We start from the raw sequence: 20,458 nt of genomic DNA on the forward strand, positions 1-20,458 counted from the left end.
CCCCTGGCTTATCTCAAACAATGGAAATCCCTACTCTTTGTAGCCTCACTTGAAATTTGCGTGCAAAACGGTTGTGTAAGTTCACTGGTATTTCCAGTCAAGTCTCCAGAAAAATCTAGCAGAAAGATCTCATGGCTGTAAATTATGTCAACATAGGGATTTTCTGAATTATGTCCACTGGTACAAATAACATCCCACCAAGATTAATTTCCCTACATGCATTACCTCAGTTCTCATCACCTCTAGGTTCTTTGGAAAGTTACAGTCCTCTTCCTTGTGCCAGAAGTTGAAGAACCTCATCCAACAGCATTAAATGTTCCTCATCAGAGTCTGTTTGCAGCAATGAAATGTCCAGATATTGCTTAAGAGATAAGTATTTGGAAAATGTCTCAAAGTTACTTCCAGACATCTGTGGAAATCATTATCTATCTATCTATCTATCTATCTATCTATCTATCTATCTATCTATCTATCTATCTATCTATCTATCTTCAACGTAATATTTTTACCTTTACATTTTATTCAGGTCTGCATATAAATATAGTATATAATATAATATAATATAATATAATATAATATATAAATATTAGACAACATGCATTCAGCTCTCCACACCATTGGGCTTTTGAAGTGTTTTTTTAACCATTTTGAATGACAGTTCAACATTTACATATTGTTTACTTTCACTGGTTGGCTATTTTAAGTGCCTGCATCGGGTCTATAAAATGTTTTGAACTCGGATCACTTTATTCAATATTCCCCTGACAAGTTTGAGCTTTTTTAACTGAAAATAACTTGCAGTGACATCTCTTAAAATATGTCAGTGTCATTGTTTTGTCTCAAGATGCACACCAGTAATGTTTTTTTCTAAGGCACATTTATAAAAGTTACTTAAATGTCCTAATTGAACTACGACCTAATCCTGGCTAAGTCTAAGCCCTGTCTGTGAAACTGGACCGTTGTGTTGTAAAGTAGATTTAACTTTTTTAAATTTAAATTTTATACCAATTGATTAAATTGTAAAATAAATTGTATGCAAAAAGATTTGAAGTTCTTGCCATTCTTGCCTTCTTATTAGATCTATTGAGTTAGAAGTGTTTAAAGGATTAGTTCACTTTCAGATAAAATTTTCCTGATAATTTACTCAACCCCATGTCATCCAAGATGTCCATGTCTTTCTTTCTTCAGTCGAAAAGAAATTAAGGTTTTTGATGAAAACATTCCAGGATTATTCTCCTTATATACAGTTTCAGTGCAGCTTCAAAGGGCTTTAAACGATACCAGACGAGGAATAAGGGTCTTATCCAAGTAAACGATCGGTCATTTTCGAAAAAAAAAAGTAAACCGTATATGCTTTATAAACACAAATGATCGTGCTTCTGCTCTCCATTCTTCAAAACAGGGCCGTAACCACCATAGACATTGAGGGGGACAAGTCTAAGTCTATAATTAGAAATGGCCAAATCATTACAGCTCTCTGCATGTTGCTAGGATGACAAAAAGGTTTAAAAGTTACATTTTTAGTCTGGTCAGCCTCAGCGGTCTAAGAACGCTCGTCAATGTCAAAATGATTGAGATGGCCAATCAAATTGAAAAGTAGGTGGGGTTTATGTTCTCTTGATGCTCGTGCACACAGTCTTTACAGCACAGACGGGTGCGTCAATCGATCGCTTAACACTGTTGTGGAGGTTCTATTTTACCAGTAAAATCAAAAAACAAATGCACACAAACGTGTCCCTGCTCTTGATCTACAACCATTGTTGGACATCTTTGATTTTAATGAGGAAAAAAAAAGCTGCGAGGGCGGATTAGAACATGCAACCTTTGATACTGTTAACAAAAATTCTACCACTAGACCACTAGGAAATTCAAATGTCTATTGCCAATCTATGTATTTATTGACTAAATTGAAGAATCTCGGAACTAACAATATATTATGAAAATATCACATTAAACTTAGGTTCTCAATGAACTATTAAAATTGATATCTGGACATCGTAATGTCATTTTTTTTCTACAAAAAAATTAGCATTTTATTAGCAGCAATTTCGTTCACTGTTTTGTTTCTTTATGCTTTATTAAAAAAAAAAGGTCCTCCCCCCCATGTTCAAGACATGGTTACGGCCTTGCTTCAAAAAGCTTACGGCGTATGTCCTACGCCTTCCCTATTCAACTTACGGAACGAACGCGGTGCCAGTTCCATTTTTTTTTCTGTAAGTAGAATAGGGAAGGCGTAGGACATACAGCGTATAACTTTTTGAAGAATACGGAAAGCAGAAGCACTTACAAAGGCGATCATTTGTGTTTATAAAGCATATTTTTTTATATTGTATTTTTTTTAGAAAATGACCAATCGTTTCTCTAGATAAGACCCTTATTCCTCGTCTGGTATTGTTTAAAGCTCTTTGAAGCTGCACTGAAACTGTAATTTTGGCCTTCAACCGTTTGGAGGCCATTGAAGTCCACTATAAGGAGAATAATCCTGGAATGTTTTCCATCATAAACCTTAATTTCTTTTCGACTTAAGAAAGAAAGACATGAACATCTTGGATAACATGGGGGTGAGTAAATTATCAGGAAAATTTTATTTGAAAGTGAACTAATCCTTTAATGTTTTAGATCAGTGTATTGGTGTCTGTGTTCTTTAAATCAAATCATAAAAATGGTTTTCTGAAGAACTACAGCATAAAAGGTTCTTTGTGGAAAACTCCTACATGACATTAAGCTATAAAACACTTATTTTTTACTTATTTTGAGTGATCCACAAGAGCTCTTATATAAAATATATATGTTTATGAAATTATGTGTGTATTGTTTGCTGTTACTGAGATACACTGGGATCTTAATCCTGTTTGTCCGATACCATTCGTCTATTTCTAATTCCATGCCCTGAATCATATCTGGTTTATTAGTTTTTGGGCGCTTGCTTTCCTGTGTTATTGCCTGTCGGATCGAAACCTGAGATTTGTTGCCGTCAGGCAGGAAAATGGTCGACCTTTCTCGCAACTTTGTTTTCTTCTACTATATTCATGATTTGAATACGGCAATCCTGGAGCATTTTGTAGCCTCTTCTATTTGACACAAAATGACTTTTCAGATACTGTTGCTGAGTGAGTCCATCTGAAGACACTTGAGATATGGAAACAGCGAAAGCCTGTGATGACAATGTGGAGTGAAAACGTAGATACACAGAGTCTTTTTATCCTCCCCAGGCGGCTGAATGTGGAATGAGGGAATGTAAAGCGGGAATTGATTTAGGAATAGAGATGTGAAGGAGGGGGTGTAATGGAATCGCAGGTTGAAAACTTGATTGAGGTGGAACAGAGGAGCAGATGGAGGCAGAGAGAGAGGAAAGATGGGAAGCTGAAGTTAAGGATGAGACCTGATCTGAACCAAGAGCAGTTTATACGCAATGACTCAAACAAGACCGGAAGCCAATGTTTATTTTAAAAATTTAATTAAATTATATATTAGATTATTTTTATCTGATTAGATCAACCTTGATATGTAAGATTAAATAAGTTTAAATTTGATGGGATACCCAGATTTTACATTTCTTTAGCACCAAATAACAATGACTTAAACACAATCTGTGTTTATAATATAAATATTTTTATTCGCAGATATTAAAAAAAAAAATGAATATACAATTATTTGACTTAAAGGATATCAGTAGGCTACATTTATTTCTTCGAAGTGTAGAGTTTGTACAGCGGGACATTCTTCTTTTGGTCCATAAACAAAAAACGATAAACTTTCCCTTCGATTAGACGTGTCAATGTATCATATTTCATCTCATAACTATATTAAATTTAAGTAATCATTCAATAAAGAAGTCGATAAACAAATGAGTCAGTCAGCCGAAACGAAATGACCGTTAATTTTTAAATTCCGCGAGCGCGCGGCTCTCTGTGGAAGACAGGTGCTGCGCGTGCACATCAGTTGCGCGCAGTAAATTAATTTATGATTTCTACGCTTAACTCTGGTATAATATTATAATTTAACACGTTTTTATTAGTCTAATTTCTATATTTTCGTAAATGTCTTCAACATTTTTCATTGGAAATGAATTACACGGTTAGAAAAATAAGATTTAGGGAACGTTCTGTATAAGTAATTTTTAGGTTATTTTAAAACGTTATAGCTATAAGTTATTTTTAGGTTATTTAAAAAAAATGCAACTTTCTGGGAACGTTATTTTATGATTGGAAAAGATAAAATCCAAAAAGAACGTTTGAGCGTTATATTTTAGGGCTGGGAAAATACATTCCCATCCCCAATCGATGCATTGTGAATTGAGAAATGATTCTTGATCGATTCTGATATGTTCCATATGCATCGCGAATCTCTCTCTTATCGATTCAGAGCTTAGTTTTTAACAGGAGATGGCACCGTGTGCTATAGAAACAGCCGTAGGCTACTTGCTTCCAATTCCTTACACACACACACCACTTGAACCTTCTATAAAATAATCATTCATAAAGTTTGAAAAGGTTGAAGTGAATTACAAGGGTGTTTGCAGTGGGCTGTTTACTTTAATCTGGCGTCATAAAAGCATTCTGAGGTGCAAGTACATTCTCAGACTCAGCCGAATGCACGAGCACTCTTCTTACTTAGCATTTGAGCATATAGCCTAAAGCGCCATCTGCTGTTAAAAACTAAGCTCAGAATTGCATTTGCGATGCATTTGGAAAATATCAAAAACGATCCACGAATCGCATCAATAGTATTGTCCCAGCCCTGTTATTTATTTATTTATTTTTTTATTTTTTTTGGTTCTTAAAAAAAATATATATAAATAAAAAAATAAAACGGGAACCAAAAACTAACATTAGGGGAATGTTATGTGATTGCTGGATATAGGCTATCCGTAGTTTGAAAGGGCAGAGCAAACAAGAAGATTTTCTGTGAGTAATCGCTTTAAATTTGACCTGTTCATCATATAAGGCTATTTTATACCTTTAGAAGACTTGAAATATGGACTACTTTTATTGTACTTTCTCCCCCTTTTTCGACAGCAGTAACGACGGTGCTTGTCTGTCTGACATAATATCCTTATATACTCAAAACAACCCTCTTATAAAGATTAAGATTAATGATGAAAATACTAATTTTAACATTTTACACTCATCAGCCTCTGCTTCGTATTTATACAAAGTGCCATGTTTATAGAATTGGCGCGAATAGCCGTTGCACCAGTGTTTTATATTAGTGCAAATAGCATTTTACTTCTGTTTAGGCTACACTTTGTCACTTTCATCACTAAATATTGTAAACAGTATGCTTATTGTTTGCTATATTTTTAGGCTACCACTATTTACATAGTATAGGCCTATAATGAGAGTAAACAACTGCTACCCTGAGAAAATTTTTACATTATACAGTAAATATATATACACATAGTTAGATATATAGTATATTAAAGATTAATATTCCAGGCTTCAGTGGTAAAATTGGGTCAATAGCAGTAATTTATCCTAAATTTACCACTAATAAGCAAAGCACAGCCCTTTAAAATAACATACATGAAGAACCAAATAACGTTATTTTCTGCAAGATGAAAAATGGTCTATTTATTGGTAATCAAAAGTGCATTTTGATAAGATGTGCATTGACAAACTCAATACATGTGCAATAGCAGAACAAACTTGATTTCAGCATTTTAAAAAAGCTGACACAAAGATAATGAAAGATAAGCCCAGAGTAGCTAATGGATACTAATCAATTTTATTCACACAAAACATAGTATATGTACAACTTAAATAATTATGTTTCTCACTTAGTGAGGTCTGGTGACTGATTTCACATGTATAATGATAGTAATGGCATCAGCTGTCACTCCTTATCTCAGCAATATGCCATCAATACAGATTTCTGATATTGAGTTTTAACATTTAAGAGTGCAATATATGATTACAAGGTTCTTTTTCAGGAAACTGTGCCATTTGTGTGCTGCGTTTGTCTCCATGACTTACTGCTGATAAAAGTTATCTGTATACAATTATTTAATAGATTTGACTTATAAAATAATATGCATGTTCATATTCATCACCATTACATTTTAGAGGGGTTATATAGAGGATAATAATAAATCAAATTGAAATTGTTATTCTGCAATTACCCAGAAAATGAAGCATTTTAAGATACAAAAACTTCTAAACTTTCTCGCACAAATGTCACAGGTCTCTGATAAGGATCTAGAAACAAATGAATAATAAGAAGTGAGTAATCCTTAAAAAGTAATAATAATAGTAACAACAACAACATTGCAAAACACTGCATTTTCTCAGCATCTCTTCAGCACAGAGTGATTTGTTAATGCGTCATTCACAGTTTGACGGTGCTGACATGTGCCTTAAACAGTTCCAACAACTCTAGAATCAAACAAGTCTTTGGATTTAATAAAAGAAGCGGGTATTGATTGTAAAGCTTGCTGGCTGACATGAAGGCTTAAAATATGCCTGCTGAATTATGAGCATCATCAAAGTTTATTTCAGAGGCACATTTAGCATTAACAAAGCAATGCACATTCTTTATAGCTTTTATGAACAGCTAAATACACATGCCGACACGCAGAACAAATAACAAACACGGCCGCCGTCACACAAGGAAGATCTTTTTAACTAAGGCATTGAAGCCGTTTCTAGAAGCTTCCACCAATGGTAAAAAAAAGGGTGGCAGCAAACACTAAATTCCATCCCAGACCTTTTTTTTTAATGCAAATAAGACCATTGTTACATCAAACATCAATAGAAAAGACTTAAGAAAGGCAATAATATTTGTTGGCGTGGTTTCCATTACACTGGCAGTAAATTTACAATATCATTACATAGTGAAATTAAGTCATATGAACAATTAGAAATATTTAACAGTGAAGCAAATGAAGGGAAATAATCCCCACCAATGAACAATAAGGGAAAGAAGCTGAACAACAAAAGAAAGCAAACCACAGAAATCACCAGGTTGTGTCTCTAAGGCCTCCACTAACGTCTCGCATTTTCCAGTGTGTGTCTTGATAGTTTGATCTGGGACAAGAAAAGGCACTTTGCTACATTTGGCAGAGAGTAGAGGACATTTAAACACGTCAATATGGATCAGGAAACGCTATCTTGACCCTTTTATACTCAACAACTGTTGAACACCACACCCTAAAGTACTTGAAAATCCCAATTTCCCCAGATTCCCAAACCCCTCGGACATGTGAACCATCAAAACGTCCAGAAGCAATCTTTCACATCTCATTCTACCTGTCATTGCAAGTCCCCAGATGAGGAAAGGGAAGTTTCTGCCCAGAGATGAGGCGCTCCCAGTGAGTGTGTCATGGGTCAACAGCTGAGTTGCATCTATTCTCTTGATATGTCCAACCATAATGGTGTAGAGTTGCTGACCCCCACAAGAAGATGTATTAAATACAACATGGCAACGCCACTGTTTGCCTTGCAGATGTTCAGTTGTCAACAAATAACCCGACCTGTATGACCAAAGCTGGCATTTGTTTGGCAGGTGTACGATTATCAACAGAGAGGATCATTTACTGTGTTTTACACACATCTCTATCTGAAAACCAGATAGAAAATCTGAAAATCTGTTATTTTACTATCATTGATATAGTATTATTGTTTTTCTTAATATATTTTTTTTTTATTTAATTTTATTTTTATATTTGCATTTTAATTTTAAACTTTTTTTGTCAAATTCATTATTTTATTTATTTATTTATTTTAAATATATATATATATATATATATATATATATATATATATATATATATATATATATAGTTTTAGTTATTTTAGTACTTAAACTTAATGAAAATGAGAAATGTTGCCTTGGTAAATAGCTGGAGTAAAATAAGTTTAAAGTCCCCCTGTAGTCAGTCATTTTATCCCTTAAAATTCATATTTGATCACCAAAATTACATATTTAAAGGGATAGTTCACCCAAAAATGAAAATTTTATGTTTATCTGCTTACCCCCAGCGCATCCAAGATGTAGGTGTCTTTGTTTCTTCAGTAGAACACAAATGATGATTTTTAACTCCAACCGCTGCCGTCTGTCAGTGGTATAATGCGAGTCAGCGGGAACTTCGACTATAAGAGTAAATAAAACACGACAGACAAATCCAAATTAAACCCTGCAGCTCGTGACGACACATTGATGTCTTAAGACACGAAACGATCGGTTTGTGTGAGAAACCGAACAATATTTATATCATTTTTTACCTCTAATACACCACTATGTCCAACTGCATTCATCACTCGATTCGTGAGGTCTGATCGCGCTCTGACAGCGGCAGTGATGTCTCGCACATATACTTCAATGAGTGCCAGACATCACTGCCGCTGTCAGAGCGCAATCAGACCAAACGAATCGAGTGATGAATGCAGTTGGACATAGTGGTGTATTAGAGGTAAAAAATGATATAAATACTGTTCGGTTTCTCACACAAACCGATCGTTTCGTGTCTTAAGACATCAATGTGTCGTCACGAGCCGCAGGGTTTAATTTGGATTTGTCTGTCGTGTTTTATTTACTCTTATAGTCCAAGTTCCCGCTGACTCACATTATACCACTGACAGACGGCAGCGGTTGGAGTTAAAAATCATCATTTGTGTTCTACTGAAGAAACAAAGACACCTACATCTTGGATGTGCTGGGGGTAAGCAGATAAACATCAAATTTTCATTTTTGGGTGAACTATCCCTTTAAGCATTTTTCCTCTGAATATTTTTGTCATATATATTTAAACGTTTTTTCCTGTGGAAAACAAAAGATTCATGCCTTAAAATAGCTTGAATGTAACCCTTCACCCTTGCCTCATTTAATATACACATATCAATGAATATGCAAATTAGCCCCACCTCCACTCACTCACGCCAGCTCAGAGATCCACTCGGTCAACTTACTGAACGCTGCACAATGATATCGCTCTTAACAACATTAAACACATATCGATAATATGATTATCAAACAGCTAATAATGTGTTGCTAATGTTACACAAACCATGTTCCCGTTCTAACACTCAGTATCCTTACAAATGCTTTGAACAACTCGGAGCATCAGTGGAGAAAGGCATATAGTTCATTATAACATCATAATATACATCATACACCTCCTATATTGCTAAATCTACCTGATTTTTCAGATCAACAGAAAAATACCAAGTAACCTGGCTTCTCTCGAGACTCCCCTGCTAGTTCGCTGTTAATGCTAAAGCCCGCCCACACATTGACATGATTGGTTACAAGATAGTTTGTGATGTCGGAAACACCAGCGATTTCAAACCGTGTTTTTTTCACTGCCGTTTTAAGGAGAAGATACTCAGCAATAGTGTTGACTTATGAATTTACACATGGTTTGTCTTAAAGGTCCCGTTTTTCGTGGTTTTTTGAAGCTTTGATTGTGTTTATAGTGTGCAATATAACATGTGTTCATGTTTCGCGTGTAAAAAAAACACAGTATTTTTCACATAATTTACTTATCTGTATACCGCTGTTTCCACTGTCATAAAAACGGGCTGATGACTTCCTTGTTCTATGAAGTCCCTCCTTCAGAAATACGTAACGAGTTCTGATTGTGCCAGCGGTTCCTGTGTTGTGATTCGACAGCAGTTTAGCGCATCTTGCCCGGAAAGGTCACGCCTCTTACCATAACGTGGAGATGCATGCGCTCAGTGTTATTGTAAACATGTCTTTAATTTTACCCTATCAATTTGAGCCGGAATCAGACCCGGTGATTGGACTGCAGGATGAAAATAACAGCGTTTCGACGACATGGCGACAAACACACTCTACAAACGCAACTCTTGTGTATTCCTGTGGGCGGAGGTTAGTCAAAAAACTGTTTTAGTGACGTCATTAAAGAAGGAAGTAGAGGGATGTAGTCCAAACTGGCCGTTCGATGTAGGCGACTTCTGTTAAATAAAATATCTCGCTTGGCATTGAACTTTGAGATTTAAAATTTTACAGATTTTATTTATACTCTAACAACAACATTACACACTAACTAAAGTTTGAAACATGGGATCACGAAGAACGGGACCTTTAAAGCATATTGAAAACACAACATTAAAAACTTGAATTTCACCACAGGGGGTCTTTAAAATAATTTTATTTCAGTTGTGTTTATTTTATTTCAAGTAATGAAAATTAATTTTATGGTTTTAGTTTTAGTTAACGATAATAAGCCTACTGAAAACATTTGCTAAACTGGTTTTAACATGTATTTGGGTCCTGTTTACACCTGGTATTAAGATGCATTTTGGTCGATCAGATCACAAGTAGATGAGGGAGACACATACCCATTTACACCTAGTGTTTTAATCCGAAGTTCGTTTCGACCACTTCTGTCCTGATTTCATCGAGGTAAGGGTCTATTGGTGGGTAAATATGAGGTTTTTTTCAGACCTTTCGATCTAATGGACAAAATAAATTTGCTCAATTTTCTTGAACATACGGTGACTGGGAGGGGACAGAAAAACATACGGAAAGCATCAGCTTTCGTTTCTACTCTGAAAGCTGAGAGAGAAATGCATGTTAGAAATCAGGAATGGTGAGAGAACATTGTGCTTGGTATGTTTTTCATCTTCAAACCAAACTTATGTCTTCAGCTGACAAAGTTTACATCCCGTCTTGCTAGCGTGCTTCCCTTGATGTTTACCCGTTAGGTCAGAAGGCGGTCTTTTGTGGCTGTTCGAATGACCTCTACTACTCCCTTACCTTTGGCATCATCCGCTTGTGATCAGACTGACGAAAATGCTTCTTAATCTCAGGTGTAAAGAGGTTCTTGGATTCATCTGTTTAAAAGAGAATAATTTATCAACTGTGTGCTACCATGTTTGTTTGACGTCATACGTTTCGCAAAATCATATAGTTTTAGATATCAGTATGAGTTTCCAAGTATTAAGCCAGAGGTCTTGGAGGTCTATTGCCCTTTTCCAAGTTGAATGGAATGAAGTATATCAGTCTGTGTTTGTGAAGGACACTGGGACACGCTGGGTTTTTCACAATCAGCTCTGGCAGGTACATATGATACTTTTTCTGCGCGTGTAAATCAATCATTAATTTGATCGTAAAGGAGAAAGCTTAAAATGTGATTGCGTGTTTGCTGCTGGGAATTGATTGCAAGTTTTGCGTGAAAAGCAATATACCAGCATTCATCATCTCTAAATCCCCTTCGCTTGCATCTTAAGTCTTCTCTCACTTCTAAATCCCTCTTCTGTTTTCTCATCCTTTTTAAAAGTTATGTTTAAAAGTGGGGCCCAAAAGTCTGAGACCATGTTGAAAATCCGGGATTCAAAATGTAATTTAAACCAGAAAATAAACAGAACGTGTTTGGGTTTTGAAAAATATTAAACAAATGAGGAAATATTTCAGACTCTGCGCAATTTATTTCTAGGTCACCGATCAAATAAGCAAATTTTGTGACATTAATCATGTGACGTTTCCTCTGAATTGCTTCCTCTGGAACATCATAAATCATGTATTGCTATGCTAATATTATATTTTGTGTTTAAAGAATTTATATTCATCTCTAAAACTGTGAAATAGATTTTCATTAGTGGTCTCAGACTATTTGCACTTACAAATACTCATTTCTAGCTGTTGAAATACTTTAAAAGCTGATAAATTCAAAATAGAAATTTCAATGATTTCTGATATTTCCAGGTTTTCCATGGCCGTGAGGACCCTGGTGTTTCCAGCACACACTGCACCCTCCACCCAAAACAAAGTATCCTGGCATTGTTCGGAGGGGCTCTCACGACCCGCCGGGGTCACAGGTCACGGCTGGAGCTGGGCGTGGAGGCGGCGGGCACCGGGTGGAGACTGAGCTCTGCTGCGCGGGAATGCGGAGTCACTGGTGCGTTCGGGGGCGTGGCTTGAGGCTGAGGCCACACCTTCCACAAGAAGCCAGAAGAAAAGACAAGGCGGACAGACAAACATATCGAAGGGATGAACAGAGAGACGATAAGACAATAAATCACAGAAAAGGAGACGGAATAAAGATGAAAACAACAGACAGAGAGAGAAACAGCATTTAGAGTGTGGACTGGCCAATGATCTGGGGTCTTGCAGGCTGAGGGCTCTCAGATGCGCTCATGCAAGACTGTAACTGCAGATCCTGCAGAAACAAAGAACAGGACAGACAGTGGCACCTCTGCACTGCTGTGTGTGTGTGTGTGCGTGTGTGTGTGTGTGTGTGTGTGTGTGTGTGTGTGTGTGGTGGTTGATGATGTTAAAGGATTAGTTCACTTCAGAATTAAAATTTCCTGATAATTTACTCACCCCCATGTCATCCAAGATGTTCATGTCTTTCTTTCTTCAGTAGAAAAGAAATTAAGGTTTTTGAGGAAAACATTCCAGGATTTTTCTCCATATAGTGGACTTCAACAGTTACCAACGTGTTGAAGGTCCAAATGTCAGTTTCAGTGCAGCTTCAAAGAGCTCTACATGATCCCAGACGAGGAATAAGAGTCTCATCTAGAGAAACAATCAGCCATTTAAAAAAAAAAAACAAACAATTTATATACTTTTTAACCACAAATGCTCCTCTTTCACTGCTCTGCGATGCGCCACGCATTACGTAATCACATTGGAAAGGTCATGAGTGATGTATGCGTAAATACCGAGCAAGTGTTTACAAAGTGAACGTGAAAAGATTACGTCAAACAGCCTTACAAAAAGGGTAAAAACAACAATGATGGACCATTTAGAAGAAGAGAAAATTAGATTTTTTGCCCTACCTTGGTACTTCCGCCTACGTCACGCGTGATCTTTCTAACGTGATTATGCAATGCGTGGCTAGAGTAAGATGAGCATTTTGTGGATAAAAAAAATTATATTATATATATATATATATATATATATATATATATATATATATATATATATATTTAACCCTTAAATGCATGACTGTTTCGCCAATCATTCTTACATATTCGGGTCTTTATCGACCCGGATCTATATCTAACACGGAAGGATCTCTACCTGTCGCGATAATATAAAACTCCTCTGATATTAGAGTAACAATTACAGAAGAATAAAATAAAGCATATTTTATTACCTTTTGGAGCTTGAAAAGGGCTCAGTTTGAGTAGATGTTTTATGCCATCCTCACTGTCCTCGTCAGAGCTCATTTCCCAGTAAATTCAGCAAATAATAGGCTAGTTTTATGTTTGAGGTCACGGATATGAGCCCATTCGCGATCTCAAACGTATTCTCAAAACTATATCATTTTCAACATCTTCAAAATCAATATTTCGATCGCTAACAGCTTCACCAGTTCAATCCAGTAACAGTTACAGTCATATTTCATTGCGTTCAGTACTTGCTCTGCAGTAAATCGCTGAGCCATTTCATGTTTTTCTTATTTCGTTTTCTGTCTGAATGAGTCGTCACTTCAGCATTGTGTATCAGACATTGCCACCTTGTGGAATAAAGGTGAATTGCACTTATTCCGTCATCTAGGATTCAATTATTGTTGTGCAGAAAAAATATACGTACACTCATACACACCTCGGGTCGTTAGCGACCCTATACAATTTTTACAAAAAATTTATACAAAAATAGGCATTCTTTTATAATTTTATGATTTTTTTCTTGTTATAGTCTTTATAATGAATTGATTGGTTGATGTCTAACTTTAAAAAATGAACAAGGAGGAGGGTAGTGACTAAAGACCCAAGATATGCATTTAAGGGATATATATATATATATATATATATATATATATATATATATATATATATATATATATATATATATATACAGTACAGTCCAAAAGTTTGGAACCACTAAGATTTTTAATGTTTTTAAAAGATGTTTCATCTGCTCACCAAGGCTACATTTATTTAATTAAAAATACAGTAAAAAACAATAATATTGTGAAATATTATTACAATTTAAAATAACTGTTTTCTATTTGAATATATTTCACAAAGTAATTTATTCCTGTGATGCAAAGCTGAATTTTCAGCATCATTACTCCAGTCTTCAGTGTCACATGATCCTTCAGAAATCATTTTAATATGCTGATCTGCTGCTCAAGAAACATTTAATGTGTACAATTGAACAAAATATTTGTGTACAATATTTTTTTTCAGGATTATTTGATGAATAGAAAGTTCAAAAGAACAGTGTTTATCTGAAATCTAATCTTTTGTAACATTATAAATGTCTTTACTGCCACTTTTGATTGATTTAATGCATCCTTGCTGAATAAAAGTATTCATTTCTTTCATTTCTTTTCAAAAAAATAAAAATAAAAATTCTTACTGACCCCAAACTTTTGAACGGTAGTGTATAATGCTACAGAAGCTTTGTATTTCAGATAAATGCTGTTCTTTTGAACTTTCTATTCATCAAGGAATCCTGAAAAAAAAAGTACACAACTGTTTTCAACATTGAAAATAATCATAAATGTTTCTTGAGCAGCAAATCAGCATATTAGAATGATTTCTGAAGGATCATGTGACACTGAAGACTGGAGTAACGATGATGAAAATTCAGCTTTGCATCACAGGAATAACTTTGTCAAATATATTTAAATAGTACACAGTTATTTTAAATTGTAATAATATTTCACAATATTTCTGTTTTTACTGTATTTTTAATTAAATAAATGTAGCCTTGGTGAGCAGATGAAACATCTTTTAAAAACATTAAAAATCTTAGTGGTTCCAAACTTTTGGACTGTACTGTATGTATATATATATATATATATTTATTTTTTTTGGGATCATGTAGAGCTCTTTGAAGCGGCACTGAAACTGACATTTGGACCTTCAACCCATTGGTAACTGTTGAAGTCCACTGTATGGAGAAAAATCCTGGAATGTTTTCTTTAAAAACCTTCATTTCATCTCGACTGAAGAAAGAAAGATATAAACATCTTGGGTGACATGGGGGTGAGTAAATTATCAGGAAATTTTCATTCTGAAGTGAACTAATCCTTTAATTTGCAGTTTCCCAGCTAACAAAATATATTCTAAGAATGCAACCGTTCCCATGTAGTTATGAAAATTATTATTATTTCTGAATGTTCAAAACATCCAGTTTTATGCGAATGTTAAGGGAATATTCCATTTAATCAATTTGCAATCATTATGGGAAAGTTAATTTTGAATGTTCTCTGAACATTCTGAAATAAGTAGTAATTAAAATTCGCTAAACAGACATCCAACTAAAACATTTCAGGAACAGATCATGATAATAACGTTTTTGTGCTAATGTTTTGAGAACATTATCAAAGAGCAGATAACTATGAATGAACATTCTATTAATGTTACTGAAAGAATGTTCATAACTTTGAGAGAACTTCAGCCAAAGTTCTGAGAACGTTCCCTGTTAGCTGGGTTAGAAATTCAGAAATGAAGAACCCAATAATGAAAATTCTGCCATTATTTATTTCAAAACCTGCTTAGAGTTTCTTCAGCATATCTCCAATTGTGTTCCACATAGAAAACAACAGCTTGTGGCTTTTTTAAAATAACATCATGGTAAGAAAATAATGACCGAATTACATTTTAAGGTGAACTCTCCCTTTAAATTGCACATGTAAAAATAGAACAACATTCTGCACTTCGTTTTCCCCAACATTTCCCCCCCATTTTCCTTTCTATGTTTTTTTTTTCTTTCTTCCTGTTTCTCATTCTGTAGAATAACATTCTTACTGCTGCACAATGTGGTTCTAATTCAGTTTTGCCTCTGAGATTCCCTGCTGGTACTCCATAAAATTGTGAGAGCGAGAGAGAAAAATAACTCTTTTCCACCAGAATGATGCCGGAGATGCTGCTCACACGTGGGATCTGTGAACCGCAATTAGATCTGGCCCACTACTTCTCTTGAGAGACAAAATATTACATATATAACATATGAAATTCATATTATATAATTAAATAAATATATATTTATTAGATGTTTTAAATGTATAGATATGTTAAAATAAAAAAAAATTATTTCACACAGACAAGGAAAATAAAGTTGCCAGAGTAGCTATGTACGTAGCTTGATGAAAATAGTGTCTGTAAAACAAATCTATGTATTACTTCCAGTGTATACAACTTTGTTTTTTATAATGAGAGCGATGCACTGTTTGTTTTGTGCCAGAGCGATTTGTTGTTCTGAAAACTTGGACTGATTCCTGGTTCAAGACCAGCAGGTTTAAGGCTCCATTGTCAAGCCAATTTTTCTGCTGTGTAAACATGCAGAATGGAGCCAAATTGGTCTCCGTCTCCAGAAGTGGTGGAAAATCACATTCAGTATCAATCAAAGCAGGGAAAGCCGGTCTGCCACAGAGAGACATTAGAGCTGATATCAGCTCTGCGGAGGCAGTAATGACTTAAAGGGACTGGCTTTTTCGCAATTGATCCTAGATCAGATGCTGGGATGTCCTTCAAAGGCAAGAGACTCTTCAGTCATACAGATCTGATTCAGTCTCTAGAGCCGTACTGCTTTGATTTCCCCAATGAATGAAGCATGGGATCGTCTGATCTCACGCCCAGAAGGACACTCTCATAATACATACACATTTTTACACACACATACTTATATTCCCTCATGGTCCACTTGGTCAAGCTGAACTGTAACACAGTAAATTACTTCCATTTCATCATCTCTTCTAGATGGACTGAGCAATGTGATAAAATATAGCTGGATAAAAGTGTGTATATTAATTATTTTAACAAAAACTTCAAGTATGGCTCATCCAATAACAAACTAAAGTAAAAATTTCTATTTTTTTATAGTTATACTTTCATATATCATAAAATGTTTAAAGAAATTTCTCTTGTTTGGAATAAATGGAAATAACAACGATTTGTTATTGATAAGTAATTAAATTTCATGATTTTAATTAAATATCCAAAAATAGTGTGCGTAATAATGTCAAATAATAATGTGGTAATATTTACCACATGGTTGTTTAACCATTTATTTGTAGAATTTCCACCAAAAATAACTACATTACTGGTCAAAAGTTTGGCCTGCTCATTTTATATTATTCAGAATTGTTGTAAAGGCATCAAAACTATAAAATAACACATATAATGTAGTATTATGTTATGATAAACTATTGTGACAGGTAGTATTGTTGTGATTTAAAGGTGCACTAGAACCAGTTTTTACAAGATGTAATATAAGTCTAAGGTGTCCCCTGAATGTGTCTGTGAAGTTTCAGCTCAAAATACCCCATAGATTTTTTTAATTAATTTTTTTTAACTGCCTATTTTGGGGCATCATTAACTATGCACCAATTCAGGCTGCGGCCCCTTTAAATCGCGCACTCCTTGCCCCCCGAGCTCTCGACTATAATACAGTGCATTTACAAAGTTCACACAGCTAATATAACCCTCAAATGGATCTTTACAAGATGTTCTGCATGCATGCGTTGGATCATGTGAGTGTGGTATTTATTTGGATGTTTACATTTGATTCTGAATGAGTTTGATTGTGCTCCGTGGCTAAAGCTAACATTACACACTGTTGGAGAGATTTATAAAGAATGAAGTTGTGTTTATGAATTATACAGACTGCAAGTGTTTAAAAATGAAAATAGCGACGGCTCTCTTGTCTCCGTGAATACAGTAAGAAACAATGGTAACTTTAACCACATTTAACAGTACATTAGCAACATGCTAACGAAACATTTAGAAAGACAATTTAAAAATATCACTAAAAATATCATGTTATCATGGATCATGTCAGTTATTATTGCTCCATTTGCCATTTTTCACTATTGTTCTTGCTTACCTAGTCTGATGATTCAGCTGTGCACAGATCCAGACGTTAATACTGGCTGCCCTTGTTTAACCCTTTCGCACGTAAGTTTCAAATATTCTGGCTGAGTTTTTTAAGGTGACCGTTATTTAGAACGTATCGCTTTATGGTTTCCATGGTGACGCGTCATTGCTTGTTACGTGACACACCGCAGCACTGTATGAATGATGATCTGCTTTCATTTAATTTTTCCTTTTTTATTCAAAATATTCATAAATTTGTTGACTATAGCATGAAATATCTAATATTCCGATTGCCAAATATGTGCAAGTGGATGTGTTTTGCTGTTTAAACACCTTTATAACGATCGCGTTAGTTGAGCTATATGCGCTATGGGCGCCGCCATGTTAGTTTGCGCCGCGCAGAGAATCGGATCTGTTGGATTTACAGCCCGTGAATTTATCCACTTCTCCCGAAATACATGAAAGTAAGTGTGCCGGCGAACTGGGGAAGAATAGAGTAAGCTTTTAAGTTACTTTCACAATGTGTATCTGATATGAATTAAACGTGTTGTCAAGTTATAATGGAAAGGGTTGTTATTTCCGCTTCTATAGACATCATTGTGTATTTTACAAACTCTAAATATATTGTTTTGTTAGTACTCATGTGTATTTAAATGTCTGAAACCTGAAATTAACATTATTTGGTTGAAAACACTGCATATATGCGATATATGAAAAGCGCTGCGCGCATCCATCTCTGGTTTAGCGCCAGCCAAAGCGCGCACGCACATTTGAATTTGGCAGTTGATCACGTGATGCACTGAACGTTCTAATCACACCAGTGTGATCGTACGCTCCTGGGGCCAGCCAAGACTGATCACACCGGTGTGATCGTACGCGTCAAAGGGTTAATGCCTTGAACATGAGCTGGCATATGCAAATATTGTGGGCGTACATATTAATGATCCCGACTGTTACGTAACAGTCGGTGTTATGTTGAGATTCGCCTGTTCTTCGGAGGTCTTTTAAACAAATGAGATTTATATAAGAAGGAGGAAACAATGGTGTTTGAGACTCACTGTATGTCATTTCCATGTACTGAACTCTTGTTATTCAACTATGCCGAGGTAAATTCAATTTTTGATTCTAGGGCACCTTTAAACCATTACTGTGATACAAAAAGATTTTGGTCAGCCCTTTCTTTCCTCTTCTTTCACACACAAACACACACAGATGCTAATTTACACGGACATTGGGAATGTTTATTGGGAACATATGAGTAGTGTTCTCCCTAAGGGCACTAAGGAGGTTACGACTGATGGACAGGAAGACCCACACACTTACAATCGCTCTCTCTCTCTCCATTTTGTCTGCTCACTAAATCAATTTCACTGAGTTTGTCTCTTTGGGGAGTGAGGAAGGAGCAACATGTTGGCAGTTGTATCGAATGTGAAATTCTCAGCATGTTTGTAATCTACAGAGGATTCTCAAAAACACCAGCGAAGGGCCAAAAACCAACTAGCCAACTGTTTTCCTTCTTCTAGAATACAAGTTAAAGGACTAGTTCACCAAAAAGTAATAATTCTGTCATCATTTACTCACCCTCATGCTGTCAAGCGATCCGATCTAGATCTAGAGCAGTCTTAAAGGGATACTCCACCGTTTTTTCATATTAAACTATGTTATTCCCTTAACTAAGACAAGTTGATACATACCTCTCTCGTCTCAGTGCGTGCACTAAATCGCTCTGTCTTGCGGCGAAACTTTGTTAGCACTTAGCTTAGCCCAGTTCATTCAATAGGGGCCAAGCAGAGAAGCTACCAAACACCTCCACGTTTTCCCTATTTAAATACAGTTACTCGAGTAGTGTAACTCGACCTAGGACGGTGACACAAAACAAAACGTTGCGCTTTTCTAAGCGTGTAAAATGGATAACTATATTGTATGGCGGAATACCATAGCAAGTGCTCGGGAGCACTTTGACCTTGGCGCAGTAATATCTTCACTCGTGAAAAGTCCTCTCACCGGCCCCCGCTCCCTCTCATTTCCGTCAATAGAACCAACGTGACCTGCACCAGTAGTACTAGTTTGAGCAGAGTTGACGAAGTATCAGGTTGTAGGAAGATAGTTTGTGGACAATCATGGTTATAACGTGCATCGTAAAGGGTTGTGATAACAAGGAGAAGGTATATAGTGCCGTCATGTTTCACAGAATTCCAACTCACCACATACAGCGGAGAGCTTGGTTAGCTGCTTTGAACAAGAATCCAAAAACACCGTTGCTGTTCGCAACAGTCACACTTGCACCACCAATTGCTGTTTGCCCGTGTTCTTTCGCCGGCTCCGGTCTGTTCTGGTTCGTATCTTTTTTCCCTCTCACGGTCCATAACAGCTAATTCCTCCTCCGTGTACTTGGGTTCAAACAGATATGGCTCTGGGTCTGCTACAAACAAGTCATAATCATCTACAAAGTCCGCCATTGCAAATGATCTCTTGCAGTTTGCTAATAGCACAGGTGGTAAAAGTCACGTTGGTTCTATTGACGGAAATGAGAGGGAGCGGGGGCCGGTGAGAGGACTTTTCACGAGTGAAGATATTACTGCGCCAAGGTCAAAGTGCTCCCGAGCACTTGCTATGGTATTCCGCCATACAATATAGTTATCCATTTTACACGTTTAGAAAAGCGCAACGTTTTGTTTTGTGTCACCGTCCTAGGTCGAGTTACACTACTCGAGTAACTG

At 35.9% G+C, this 20,458-nt stretch overlaps 2 protein-coding genes across 6 annotated transcripts in view; both read right to left on the bottom strand.

Moving 5' to 3' along the window:
* Positions 1-20,458, bottom strand: part of LOC125271747 (NACHT, LRR and PYD domains-containing protein 12-like) — a 1,137,836-nt gene that overhangs the window by 430,738 nt on the left and 686,640 nt on the right. The gene's annotated exons all lie outside the window — the stretch shown is intronic.
* The window catches only part of LOC125271766 (somatostatin receptor type 5), a 36,524-nt gene that overhangs the window by 10,035 nt on the left and 6,031 nt on the right, over positions 1-20,458 (bottom strand). The window contains exon 3 of one of the 3 annotated variants that reach the window (XM_048196013.1): positions 10,060-11,897. The exons of 1 other annotated variant lie outside the window; for it this stretch is intronic. In XM_048196013.1, coding sequence (XP_048051970.1) covers positions 11,775-11,897 — 123 coding nt within the window. In that variant the 3' untranslated portion in view covers positions 10,060-11,774. Of the gene's footprint in view, positions 1-10,059; positions 12,122-20,458 lie in introns of those variants that run through there. One more of the 3 variants, XM_048196014.1, reaches the window with a different exon arrangement.

This window comes from Megalobrama amblycephala, linkage group LG7, assembly GCF_018812025.1.
Source record: "Megalobrama amblycephala isolate DHTTF-2021 linkage group LG7, ASM1881202v1, whole genome shotgun sequence".
Classification (NCBI taxonomy): Eukaryota; Metazoa; Chordata; class Actinopteri; order Cypriniformes; family Xenocyprididae; genus Megalobrama; species Megalobrama amblycephala.